The following is a 14,414-nucleotide window of genomic DNA, read 5'->3' on the forward strand; positions in this document are numbered from 1 at the left end:
CATCTAGAATAATTCTGCATATTTTATCTTTATTAATTCTGTCGCAGAGAGATTGGGGAAGAGAAGATGGAAATGAGACTGGTTTCCATGTTCCCTTACCAGGTGGTGTGGGGAACTGGTCGGAACAGTTACTGGAAATAGGTCCTATAGGTTGATGGTCCACGGAATTCTTGGCTGTCTTTATCATTAAAGATTGAGACCAACTATATATATTTTTTAATTCCTTTTGGAAATCAAATCTGTAGAATTGTGTTATTTTATTTATATGTATGGATTCAGAACAGAAGTTACTTCTTTTGAAAGTGGCAATTCTGCAGAAGAAAACATTCCCAGCACAGACGGGAGTATTAGTTTGCGGACTCGGAAACTGTTTCACAAGTTGTGTGTTTCAAGAGGTCCTGTTTGCAGTAGTTTGTAGGAGTGACAGAAACAGTGGTAAGCAGGTACTTCCTTTCTTCTCTCTTGCACTTTGACTACTGAACACACTATAGAAAAAGATGCAGGGCAAGTAAGCATATTCCCACATATGAACTTAAAGATATCTACATTTATGATGTATACACAATTCTATTGCTTCCCGTATTTTAAGTGACCTTCCAAAAATTTTATTAAGTCATTTTGAGCATGTTGGTAAGTCCCTGTGGAATTGGCTTGTGATTGATATGGTTATCCTGTCAGTCATTTGTCTCAGCTTCTGCTTAGTTTTATTTGTATAAAGATCTAATGACTTTCAAAATGACTAACAACGACGTTGATTTATTAAGAATGCATACCTCCTTTTGCTTACTTTCCATCAACAAGATGAAGTGCTTTGTTCTAACTTCCTTGAATGTCTTACAGAAGCTAGGAAAGGTGTTACTGCTCTCTATTAGCTCTTAGTCTGTTTTCTGTTATGCCCTTATTTTTATTCCTGCGTTGGTATACATTTCACTGTGATAAAATACCAAAAGTCTTGGTTGTGGAAGGAAAATGGTTCTGAATTTGACCTTTCTTTTTTAGTGATTAGTTTCCCATTATTTTCATGGGGAAGAAAATGGGCATTTGTATTTACAAATGTAACCCTTCTGTTGTGCTGAAGAGTGAAAGGAAGGATAGTTTTTTTAAGATGGCTTCTTGGAGAACTTTTGCCTTGAGATTCATATCACAACTCAATGAAAAGTGGAATGATTTTAATAATGTATTAAATGATCAATACATGCTGTTTTTAGTAGATATTTTTGTAGCTACATGGCATGGATGCTGTTAATCTTGTTTGTACAAATACAACATGAGATTAGCAAAAACCTGTGCATATTATAAATATGCCATTGAATATATTTTATGAGTCTCAAAAGCTTGGGAAACTTCAGGATGCAAGATTTGACTGAAAAACAAAAAAAAAGCAAAAACATGAACATTAAAGCCCACTTGAAAAATATTTGTTTCCCTTTTTTCCAGGACTTATAAGTGCATAAAACAGTATCAGTCATTCCACCCATTCCCAGTGTGCTGCATTAAAGTCGCATATACCTTTAGTGGGTGGAAAAGTCCTTTTTCCCTTGCCAAGTTAGTGTAAGATAGTCTTTGGGAGGTTGTATCTCCCATACTTCATAATAAGATATACATTTTTTATAATGAATATTCTTTTATAAATACTAATAGTATCTAAATAAGTGAACAGATAAAGTTCTGATGATGTTACATACTGATTACCACGAATTGAGTTGATGATGATGGACACCACTCATGAATAGGATTTCATTTTATGTGGAATTCAACTGGTACTGCTTTTAGCACATTCCCTGAATTTTCATGGGCGATTCCGCTTTACCTTATGCAGACTTAACAACATTTTTAAAGAATCTGAGTTTATATCTCATTTAACTCAGTAAGGCTTATATTTAGAGATCTTAACCTTACTTTAACAAGCTGGCAGGGGATTTTTCTTCAATATCAGACTTCCTCAGAAAGTTACTTATTATACCTTCCATGGATACAGATGATTCTAGCGAAGATAAAATACCATTGATGTTGCCGGATAATTTTATCAGTTGGTCATTCTAATTGTTGTCAATGCTGCTACTTCTGTGTCTTGTTAAAGACTGCTAATTTGATGTATCATTTAAAAAAATTTTTTTTCATCTTTAGATTGTCATAATGGAAGTGCAAGGTTTGAAGTCCGTTGCTCCCAATCGAATTGTTTACTGTACAATGGAAGTGGAAGGAGGAGAAAAACTGCAGACAGACCAGGCTGAAGCCTCAAGGCCACAGTAAGCCAGCTGAAAAAAAATTTTCCCCTTCCAAAGAAACATGGTTTATTCATTTGTAGCATTGTGTGGTTTTATACTCCACAAGGGTTATTGGTTAGCTTTGTTTCAACTGTGTTAGAATCATTGTGTGCCTTTCTAGATAAGGATGCTATAATTAGAACTATAACAGATTCCCTGTGTAGTACAAATAGAAAATCTAACCTGCAAATGAGAAGCTAGTTATTCGGGAAGTCAATGTTTGCAAGTCATTTAAAAAGAAAGCATGTGTTTTCATGTGTTATTTAAAAGGTAGTGCTTGATCCTATACTATAACCTAATAGCTTTTCCATTTCCATGTATTGCTGATGACCCTATGACACTGATGATGTTGAGGTGGATATAATTTTGCAGTGTCGTAGAATACCTAGGGAATAGGCTTGAGTTAGAGAACCAATTACTGACAACCGCACAGTAATCAGAGAAGCTAAAGCTGTTCTTAGCTGGCAGTTTTAGGTTTCAAATTCTGCGAATGAGTTTAATTAAGTTTGGAAGATGTTCTCTTTAACTGATTGAAACTTGGGAAACATCATAGTGTCTGGTAGAAATAACCAAGGTAGCCTGAGGAAGCTGAGTGAAAATTGCTTGGCTTTCATTTGTACACTGCCTTTATTTTTTTTAATTAATTTTTTTTATTGTGTTATGCTGTGTTATGTCTTATATTAGTCACCATAAAATACATCATTAGTTTTTGATGCAGTGTTCCAAGATTCATTGTTTATGTAGGGCACATATTGCATGAAACACTAGGTGTTGTACACTGCCTTTAGAAAAGATATTTTTCCTTCCTCAGGACTTGGGATTTTTGTCTTATCACAGCATGATAATGTGGCCTGTTCATTCAGGAAGTGTCTAATCAGATCCTGGTTGGCAGTGGGTAGATAGAGGTGAACAAAAACTTTGATTTTCCTTAGGGCAGGCACAAGTTTAAGGTGGGGACAGAGATACGAGTGTAATAGGACAGATATGCACAGGGCATTATGAGATAGAGAAGAAGCAAGTAGCAATTTCTGACCGTGCCTAATAAAAAGTCCTACAGGTCTACCCCTAACCAGACTCTCATTACCTCTGGGACCTCCCCTAGCCCTTCGTCAGAAGGGCTTCCTATAATTCCTCAAACATATCTTTACACTTGTTTTTCCCTCTGCCTGCCTTCCATTTATGTTTGTATGGCTGGATCCTTGGTATTAGACATTTCTCCAAAGTTAAGACCTACAAATGACTAATAAGTGACACATGAAAAAATGCTTCACATCACTCATCATCAGGGAAATAAAAATCAAAAGCACAATGGGTTACTACCCCGCACTGGTCAGAATGGCTAAAATTAACTCGGGAAGCAACAGATGTCAGTGCAGATGCACTAAAAGGGGAACCCTTTTTCACTGATGGTGGGAATGCAAGCCGGAGCAGCCACTCTGGAAAAGAGTAATGGAGGTTCCTCAAAAAGTTAAAAGTAGAGCTTCCCTATGACCCAGCAATTACACCACTAGGTATTTATTCAGAGGGTGCAAACATAGTGATTTGGAGAGGCATATGCACCCCAATGTTTGTAACAGCAATGTTCACAACTGCCAAAATAAGGAGAGAGCCCAGATGTCCATTGGCAGATGGATGGATAAAGATGATGTGTGTATGTATATACAATGGAATACTACTCAGCCACCAAAAGGAATGAAATCTTGCCATTTGCAATAATGTGGCTGGAACTAGAGTTTATTATGCCAAGTGAATTGAGTCAGAGAAAGAAAAATACCATATGATTTCACTCATGTGGAATTTAAGAAACAAAACACATGAACACAGGGGAAAGGAAGGAAAAATAAAAACAGAGGCAAACCATAAGTGATTCTTAACGATAGGGAACAAATTGAGGGTTGCTGGAGGGGACGTGGGTGGGAGGGAGGAGGTAATTGGATGAAGGGCATTAAGGAGGGCACTTGATGATAATGAGCACTGGGTGTTACATGCAACTGATGAATCACTAAACTCTACCTTGAAATTAATAATACACTACGTTAACTAACTTGAATTTAAATTTTTAAAAAAGTCTTAAAAAAAAAATCTTGAGTAGCTCAGTTAGTTAAACATCTGACTCTCGACTTCAGCATAGGTCTTGATCTTGGAGTTATGAAGTTTAAAGTCCTGCATTGGGCTCCACTCTGGGCATGGAGCCTACCTTAAAAAAAAAAAAAAAAAATCTTAAACCTCACTTGCTGAGAAGACCTCTTTTAGATAACCCAATATGAAAAAAAAAATAGATAACCCACTATGAAGCAGATACTTTCTGGCTCATTTTAATCTTTAGACTAATGTGCTTCTTCTCTGTTCCTTTTGTATTTCCCCCTTGAGAAAAAGGTAGGTATCTTGTCCTGTTCGATCTTCTAGTATCCAGTAGGCTGTCAGAATTGATTCAGTTGCTTATGCTTATTTTTATGACGTAGTCACAGTAAATATTGGAGGGTGCAGTATTTACTCCTGCAGGCAAATAGAGTTGAGTTACAGTGTGACAATAAGTGAAAATAAAGAGAATAAACAACTCTTTCAAGAGATTCTTTAGACCTAGGAGGAGGCCATGAGACAGAAGGAAATTGGGGCTATTTTGGGCAGAGCATATGAAGTCAAGGGAGAGGTGTGGTTTTGTTTTAAAGGTCAGTTATATTAGTCTGTATTAGTATATTCACAGAGTTGTGCAATCATCAGCAATTCTACAACCTATTCATTACCTTAAAAAGAAGCACCACATCCCTTTACCTATCAACCTCAGATTACCCCCATCTTGACCAACTACTAAGTGACTTTCTGTCTCTATAGATTTGCTTATTCTGGACATTTCAAATAAATAAAATTATATAGTGTGTGCTCTTTTGTGACTGGTTTCTTTCCCTTAACATAGTGTTTTCTGCTTCCTCTAACTTCTAGCATGTATCAGAACTTCAGAACTTCTAGCGTGTTCAGAACTTCATTTCTTTCTATGACCAAATCCTGGCATGGATATACCACATTTTGTTTATCCATTCATTTAGATTGAGGACAGTTGGGTTGTTTCCACCTTGTGGCTGCTGGGAATGCTGCAAGAAAAGTTGTGCAAATATCTGTTTGAGTCCCTGTTTTCGGTTGGTTTAAGTCTGTCTGTAGTGGAATTGCTGGACTGGGTAATAATTGCATGTTTAGATGTTTGAGGATCCACCAAACTGCTTCCCACAGTGATAGCACCACTTTATTTTCCCATCGACGATGTGGAAGAGTTTCAATTTCTTCACATTCTCCCCAGTACTTATTATTTGCCCTATACACAGTCATTCTAGTAGGGGGGACATGGTATCTCATTGTGATTTGATCTATGCTTCGCTCCTGGCTAATGATGTTGGGCATATTTTCATATGTTGTATTAGCTATCTGTATATCTCTGTAGAGGAATGTCTATTTGAGTCTCTCCCTCCTTTTTTTATTGAGTTGTTTATCTTTTTAAGTGTAAGAGCTATTTCTATATTCTGGATGTTAGATTCTTATATATGATTTGTGAATGTTTTCTCTTTTTGTGTAGATTATCTTTTTGTTTTCTTGATATTGTCTTTTGATACTGTTCGGTCTATTTTGCTGTTGCTACTTTGCTTCTGGAGCCAGGTCTAAGAATCTGGTGGTCAATCCAAGGTCACAAAAATTTAGCCCCATGTTTTCTCCTAAGACTTTCATAGTTTTACCTCTTATATTTAGGTCATTAACCCATTTTAAAGATTTATTTATCTTGAGAAAGAGATTGCATGCGCATGTGCACAAGCAGGGAGAAGGGTTGAGGAAAAGGGAAAGAGAATCTCAAGCCCCATGTGGGGCTTGATCTCATGACTCTGAGATTGTGACTTGAGCAGAAACCAAGAGTCAGCTGCTGACTTTTATTTGTGGTAGGATGTAAGGGTTCAACTTCATTTATTTGCATGTGACAATTCAGTTGTCCAGTTCTTTCTTTTTTTTTTTAAAGATTTTATTTATTTGACAGATATCACAAGTAAGCAGGGGGTGGGGGAGTAAGCAGAGAGCCCAATGCAGGGCTATGTCCCAGGACCCTGAGATCATGACCCAAACTGAAGGCAGAGGCTTAATCCACTGAGCCACCCAGGTGCCCCTAGTTGTCCAGTTCTTAAGTTGAGGAAACTATTCCTTTCCCATTAAATATTCTAGGTTCCCTTTTGGAAATCAATTTACCATAAATAACATGGGTTTGTTTCTGGACTCTGAATAGTATTACATTGATGTTGTTATGCTAATACCACAATATTTTGCTTACCATTGCCTTTTATGAAGTAGGTTTTGTTTGGGGGTTTTGTTTTTGGTTTTGGTTTTTTTGGCCTTTTGTAACATTTTAATTTCATGAGTATGTATCTTCCAGCTCTATTCATTTTCAATATTATTTTGGCTATTCTTAATTTCCCTATGACCTTAAGGATAACTTTGCCAGTTTCCACAAAGGTTTTGCAAATATCTCCAGCTGGGATTCTCCTAGAGATTGTATCAAATCTGATCAACTTGGAGAGTACTGCCATCTTAATCAGTGGTGTTGTCTTCTTATTCATGAACATAGTGTCTTTCTAGTTATTTAGACCTTTGTTTATTTTAACAATAGTTTGTAGTTTCCAAAGTGTACGTTTTGAACTTCTTAGGTAAAATTTATTCCTGGTATTCTATCCTTTTCTTAAGTTATTTTGGATTGTTTACTGTACATTTATAAAGATTATTTTTTAAATATTGATCTTACATGCTGCATCTTTGCTGAACTTGTTAATTCTAATGGTTGTTATTTTATGAGATTTCTTAGACTTTTTTTTTTAATTTAAGATCATGTCATCTGCAAGTAGTGATAATTCTGTTTCTTTCTGCCTGATCTGGATACCTTTTATTTCTTTTTTTTTTTTTTTTTTTTTTTGCCTAATTGCCCTGACTAGTTCTTCCACTGCAGTGCTGGGTACAAGTGGCAGGAGTAGACCTTTATGTGTTCTTCCTGATTTTAGTAGAAAAGCATGTATTTTTCATGATTAAGTATAATCCTAACTCTGGATTTTTTGTAGATGCCTGTTGCCAATTTGAGGAAGTTCCTATTTATAGATTTGTTAGTGTTTTTATCACGAAAAGGTGTTGGATTTTGTCAAATGATTTCTCTGCCTCTGTTGAGAGGACCATGTAGGTTTTGCTTTTAATCCTATTGACATGGTGCATTACATTATTTAATTTTTTTAAAGATTTTATTTATTTATTTGACAGAGGTCACAAGTAGGGAGAGAGGCAGGCAGAGACCTATCTGATTTTATATTGGTCTCGTAGAATGAGTTTGGAAGTGGTCTTTTTTTTTAAGTATGGAAAATTAGTATTAATTCATTAATGTTTGTTGGAATTTACTGAAGAAACCCTCTGGGGCTGGGCTTTCTTTGTAGGTAGGTCTCCATTACTAATTTAATCTCTTTCTTGTAGATCTATTCAGAGTGCCTGTTTCTTGTCAGTTTTGGGATTTGGTGTATTTAGAGTAATTTGTCCATTTCATTCAAGTTGCCTAATTTATTGGCATACATTTGTTTATAGTATTCATTTACAATGTTTTTTATTTTCATAAAATATTCCTTCTTCAAATTCTAAAATGAATTCAATGAATTCTAGTATTTGAATCTCCTTTTTCTTAGTCCATCTAGCTAAAAAAAATTGTATCTTTAAAATACGCAACTTTTGTTTCATTGATTCTTACTCTAATCTTCTTTATTTCCTTCCCTTTTTCCGTTAGGTTTAGTTTCTCCTCTTTTTCTAGTGTCTTAAGGTGGAAAGTTAGATTTTTGTGTTGAGATCGTCCACGACAGGTACTTAGAGCTATAAATATCCTAAGCACTGCTTGAGCAGCATCCCATAAATATCAATATGTTCTCTACATTTTCACTCAGCAAGGAGAATTTGGATCCGGAAAATGTGTTATTTGTACAGTAAACAGTCAATGGAAGAAGTTTCTTATTAGCAAGAAAGTAAAAGACTCAGATCCTCTCACGTCACCCCAGTGACAAGGATAACAGAAGTCCCTCCTGAAACCCACTAGGAACACAACAGTATATCACCACTCACTGGTTGGGAAGCTCTTTTATGGCAATTATATTTTTTTCTAGACATCTTACTTCACGCTGCTCTGACAGAAATACTGTTTTAACACTGGGCGGCTTAAACAACAAACATTATTTCTCACAGTTGTGGATGCTGGAAGTGTGAGATCAAGCTGCCAGCACAGTCATTGAGGTTTATAGGGAGGGCCCTCTTTCAGGGGTCCTCCCACATGGGAGGGTCTTTCCTGGGTCCTCCCACAGTGGAGAGGGAGCTCTTGCATCTCTTCATCTTCTTATAGGGGCACCAGTTCCATCACGGGGGCTCTATTCCCATGACCTCATCCACATTCAGTTTCCTCCCAGAGCCCCACCTCAAGACATTATTACATTAGGGATTACAGCTTCAGCATCTGAACTTTTGGGGGTACACGACCAGTCCTCTCAAAATTCATGTTTTCACCTGCAAAATAGGTTAATTCTATCCCAACGGCCCCTGAGGGTTTTACTTTATTCTAGCATCGGTTCTGGAGTCTAAAATCCAAAGACTCATCTAAATATTATCCAAATCAGATATGGGTAAAGTGAGTGATGATTCATTCTGAGGCCAAGTTCCTCTCCAGCCATGAGCCTATGAAACCAAATAAGTTATATGCTTCATGAGAACAGTGGTGGGAGAGGCACAGAAGAGATATTCCAGCTCAAAACAGAGAAATGAGGAATGGAAGAGTAGGTGACAAGTCCCAGGTAAATCTAAAGCCTAGCACCATAAACTCCTTTAGACATGAAGCCTCAGGAGTGCTCTTCTTTGGTTCCAAGCTGTGCCTTCTGGACCCACCAGGCCAGTGATCACACCTGCATGGCTCTGCTGGTTGGGTGTTTAACCCCTGCAGCTTCTGGTGGCTGCCACCCAGCATGTTGAAACAAAAGCAGGGGCCCATCCACAAGGCCTGCTGGGCAGAGGTCTAAGCCTTTGAAACTGAGGTGGAGATCGTCCTTTCTGTGCCCTGCCTTCCTCCAAACCCTTGCAGGCTTGTTGTACTAAAGGCCTGTACTGGGATTGGTAGCCCTGATGATCTCTGATTCACCTTTGGAGTCATTCCTCCCTTGTCTTAAAGACTAGAATGTGTTCATAGCTGAATCTCTGGTCCAGTTTTATTTATTTATTTGACAGGCAGAGGTCACAAGTAGGTGGAGAGGCAGGCAGAGAGAGAGGAGGAAGCAGAGAGCCCGACGCGGGGCTCGATCCCAGGACCCTGAGATCATGACCTGAGCCGAAGGCAGAGGCTTTAACCCACTGAGCCACTCAGGCGCCCTCTGGTCCAGTTTTATAGGGTCTAAGAAGTTCAGCAGCTTTCCTTCATTTCTTTCAATCTCCTTCAGTTCAAACCAACAGTGTTCCTGCTGAGGTGGTTGATGAGGTTCGTGGTTCATACCTACACTTACCTCCTCCTCAAATGGCTGGTCTCCCACACCTTGAGTGTTCTTTTCTGAACACACTTTCTCGTTATGGACAGACTAAGAATCTTTCAAATCTTTATGATCTGCTAACTTTTTACATAACAATTGTCTTTCATTCATTTTCTCTTACTGCATTTTATTGTAAGCAGTCAGGAGCAACCAAGTTGCTCCTTCAACACTTTGCTCAGAAATTTCCTCAGGTCATTCTCCAGTTTCATTGCACAGAGGTATTATGTTTCACAAAACACTAGAACATGAACATGATTCAGCCAGGTTCTTTGTCCCTTATAACAAAGATAATCTTTCTTGCGGTTTCCGGTAACATGTTCTTCTTTCCCACTGAGATCTCATCAAAATAGCCTTCACCATCCGTATTTTTACCAACATTCTGTTCATAATATGTCTTCTCTGAGAAGAAGGAAGCTTCGTCTATAGCTCTTCTCTTACTGAACCTTCACCAGATCTTCCCTTAGAAGCCCTTTGTTGTAATACTGGCTCTTTCTAGCCCGGATCTCCAAGTTCTTCCCGCCCCTAGCGCTTATGCCCATTCCGAAGCTGCTTCCACATTTTTAGCTATTTGTTACAGCAGCACCACACTTTTCAGTTTGGGCTACTACAATAAAAATACCATAGGTTGGGTGATTTAAACAGCAAATATTTATCTTGTACAATTCTGTAGATAAAAGTCCAAGATCAGGGCAGCAGCAGAGTCGGGTTCTGGGTGAGGGGCCTCTTCTTGCTTTATAAGGGCTAAGTTCTCCCTGTACCCTCACAGAGTGGGGAGACAGACCATCATACTGAGGTTTTGGGCCTCAACATGGGTATTTGGGAGTGGGGGCCATAAACACTAGGACAGCAGTAGTCCATGAAATCTTCAGGGCGTGCGAATGCCCTAAGAATTCGAATACCCTGTTGTTTTTTAGAAAATCTTTTTATTTTTTATTTTATATTTTTTAAAGATTTTATTTATTTATTTGACAGAGAGAGAGAGAGATCATGAGTAGGCAGAGAGGCAGGCAGAGAGAGAGAGGGGGAAGCAGGCTCCCTGCTGAGCAGAGAGCCCAATGCGGGGCTCCATCCCAGGACCCTGAGATCATGATCTGAGCCGAAGGCAGAGGCTTTGACCCACTGAGCACCCAGGCGCCCCTAGAGAATCTTTTTTAAAAGCTTTATTGAAGTATAATTTACGCAGCATGAAATTTTTTCATTGTCAAGTAGATGATTTTCAGTAAATTTAGGCACCTGTGCTGCTATCAGCTTGTGCTGCTATCAATTCAGTTTTAAAACACATCACTTCAGAATGTCTCCCGCGTCCGTTTGCAGTCTTGGAACTGCCAGTTTCAGAAAGCTCACCTACTTGCTAGCGCTAGAGTTTTATTTTTTCTGGACATTTCATATAAATGAAATCATGCCCTCTGTAGTGTGGGTTTTTTCATTTAGCATAATTTCTACAAAATTTATTTGATACTTAAGTATTTGGTCAGTAAACGAGTTAACTTTTTTTATCAGTAGTCATATAGCTTATGGTGTATTCGTAAAGAGATTCTGATAATAGAGAACAACATCTAACTGGATAATTTAAGTGTATTAAAATGCTTACAAGTTAGAAAATATGATCACAATCTCCAGTACTCCTTTTTATTCTTACCACAAGGAAATTTGGCTAAAATAGCTTTTCTCTTTCCTCGCAAATACTGAGTTAACTGTAAAATGAATTAAATGATTTATATTTATCATTGTATCCCAGGGGCAGACCACTTTAAATTAAAAATGTGTCTTCTGAATGCTGACCGACTGTCGCTTTCCGGCAGTGTGGTTACTTCTCCCTCTAGCACAACAGGAAAGAGACTCATCTCCTCCATCATTATAGTGAATTGTGCCTCAGACACGTTTTCTAAATTTTATAGCTTCAACAGTTTGTGTCGTATTGGAGATCAATTCATCCTTCTGTCTGATACTAATTAAAGAGCCTTATTTAGTCCATATTTCCAATAAACTGAAGATTTCTAACCACTGCCTGTTTCATTCCTGTAGTTCTTATTTCCTGCCAGCAATTAGGTAGAAACAGCATGTGAGCTTGGTACATTAACTTAGAATAGAGAATCTGAGATCTCATAAAAGTATGTTTATAGACAAATTTGATTTATAAAGAGTAGTAATGAGTTATTCTATTAAAGTTTTAGTATTTAATGGAGGGAAGGGAGTGTAGGTAAACTGTATTTCAGTTAGGGAGGAAATTGTTCATGGATTTTTAAGTCATTGTTTCATAGTCTCTCAGTGAGCCTGGAAAGGTTTTGTTCTCTGTAAACAGAGGTACAAAAACATGTTGCTACACTTGTATAGCTTTTTTTTTTTTTTAAATATTTTCCAGATATTTTGTTACTTGACTTTTAGCCCATACCCTTAATGATACCACCGGAAAGGAAAGGGAGCCTGAGAAGAATGACAGACTGATGAGGGAGGACTCATGCAGTCGCCACGAATCTCTTGATAACATTGTGCCTGCCAATAGTGACCGTCCTTTGAGTGCCTAAAAACACAAGAGCTAATAATATCCCATGGAGGGCAAGGGTAGATCTATGTATCAGGGAGATAAAAGCAAAGAAATTGGTTGTTAAAAACAAACCAGGAACTCAGAGGAAGGGGAAATGGGGATTTGCTCTTCAAGGCATATAAAGTTTCCATTATGCAAGATGAATCATTGTAGAAACCTGCTGTGCAATATTAGGTTTGCAGTGAACAATACTGTACTGTACACTTAAACATTTAAGAAGGTAGATCTCGGGGCACCTGGGTGGCTCAGTGGGTTAAGCCTCTGCCTTTGGGTCAGGTCATGATCTCAGGGTCCTTGGATCAAGCCCCATACCGGCTCTCTGCTCAGCAGGGAGCCTGCTTCCCCGCTCTCTCTCTCTGCCTGCCTCTCTGCCTATTTGTGATTTCTCTCTCTGTCAAATAAATAAATAAAATCTTAAAAAAAAAAAAAGAGGGAGATCTCATGTTATATGTTCTTACCACAATTAAAAAAAAAAAAATTTAAAGGGAAGCAGCACTGTTTGGGGGAGGGCTTGTTTTGTTGTTTGTTACCATACTGTATCTCTTTGATGCACAGAGCTATTTTATTAAAGATATTTGAAGGTTAGTCTCTACTCCCCACCCTCTGAAAGTTATAAAATAGAAAGGTAAGGAGCAGTAGGAAAAACTGATGAGTTGTATCATTGGCGAGATATATTTACAGATAAGAGGACAGAACATTCTTCAACCTCATGAAAATGATGGGAAATAGAGGCTCCAGTACCTGTTTCTAGAAACTCTAAATTCTGAATCAGAATTGTAATAATCTGTCAGACTATGGAGAGAATAGTGCAGCTACAAATGGAAAGCTTATCAGAGTGACAAGGTGCTGGGACAAGTGTTTGAGAGATTAAATACAGACAGCATAAAAACTACAGGAATCTAGCCATGCTTTTTATAAAAGCAGAGTTTTCATTTTAGTTATTTCTGCGTTAGTTTTCATTAGCCTGCTACTCTTGAGAACCAGAGATCAAATACACTACATTTTAAAATCTATCAAGAAGTGTGCTTGTTTTAATGAACCTAAAGGTAAACACTTGAATGGTGTAAGTTTCACCTTTTCTCATTTCTATCTTTAAAAACACGAGATTGCTTCGTCTTATATAAATAAATTCACCAGAAGTAACATTTCTCTAAGCTGATGCTACTGGCGCAAAACAAAATGAAGCCTAACGAGATAAACATTGGCCAAATACAGAAATTACATTCACTAAGAATTTACTTGGAAGTAAAGGAAGATGATTTGGGGATCCTTGTAATTAGTGATATCCCAATTAAAGGGAAAAAAATGCTAGATTAAGGTTCCAGATGCTGAACAGCCTTAGTGAGCTAAAACAGAAAATGAGAGTGAGAGGGCTTGGGAGAAACTTCATATAATTATGATTATCAACATCTCTAGGACAGATTTACAGTTTGTAAATAACTTCCCTTTATAATCTGTGACTTTTTATTTATTTATTTTTTTAGAGCAACCTTTTGTAGTTGTTTTCATTATTGGTCCATTCGATTTATGTAACCAGCGTATTGAATGGGCTCAATGTGGGGGAGTGTGAGTAGCAAACAACTTAATTTTTATCCCTGGGTTACTCTCAGACACGCTCCAGGATTCACTTGCCATGTCCTTTGATATGGATCCTGTGTCTTCGCAGAAACCATGGCTGTTCGGCTCATCGCTAGGTATTAAATAAGATGTTTCAGGTATTGACATTTTCAGACAGTTTAAGTCACAGCTTAAGCCTTTTCAAAACTTGTTCCTTTTCTTCCAGCTCATCCAGAAACCTTTGGGGAGGGAAAAGTTGCTGTCATCCGTTCTGTTCACTCTTCTTTTGTCTGTTCATATACTCATTCTACCACTTTTGGGTAGGGTTGAGGTTGGGAGGAGGGGAAGAGATGAAGGGGCACCATGTTTCTGTGTGTACGGGCTCTCTGTAGTCCTCTCCATTAGCAAATGCTTTCTGTTACGGCACATGTCCACACAGAAGCGGACTCTAATGCAGCTCTCCTTGCTAGCAGGGGCTTGGGACATCAC

General features: G+C 38.0%; 1 protein-coding gene across 10 annotated transcripts in view; it reads left to right on the plus strand.

The window, feature by feature from the left end:
* The window catches only part of CADPS2 (calcium dependent secretion activator 2), a 528,014-nt gene that overhangs the window by 226,241 nt on the left and 287,359 nt on the right, over positions 1 to 14,414 (plus strand). For all 10 annotated transcript variants that reach the window (XM_059396493.1, XM_059396490.1, XM_059396492.1 and 7 more), the window contains one exon: positions 2,128 to 2,249. In XM_059396493.1, coding sequence (XP_059252476.1) covers positions 2,128 to 2,249 — 122 coding nt within the window. The remainder of the gene's footprint in view (positions 1 to 2,127; positions 2,250 to 14,414) is intronic.

This window comes from Mustela nigripes, chromosome 4 (assembly GCF_022355385.1).
Source record: "Mustela nigripes isolate SB6536 chromosome 4, MUSNIG.SB6536, whole genome shotgun sequence".
In the NCBI taxonomy this organism is placed as follows: domain Eukaryota; kingdom Metazoa; phylum Chordata; class Mammalia; order Carnivora; family Mustelidae; genus Mustela; species Mustela nigripes.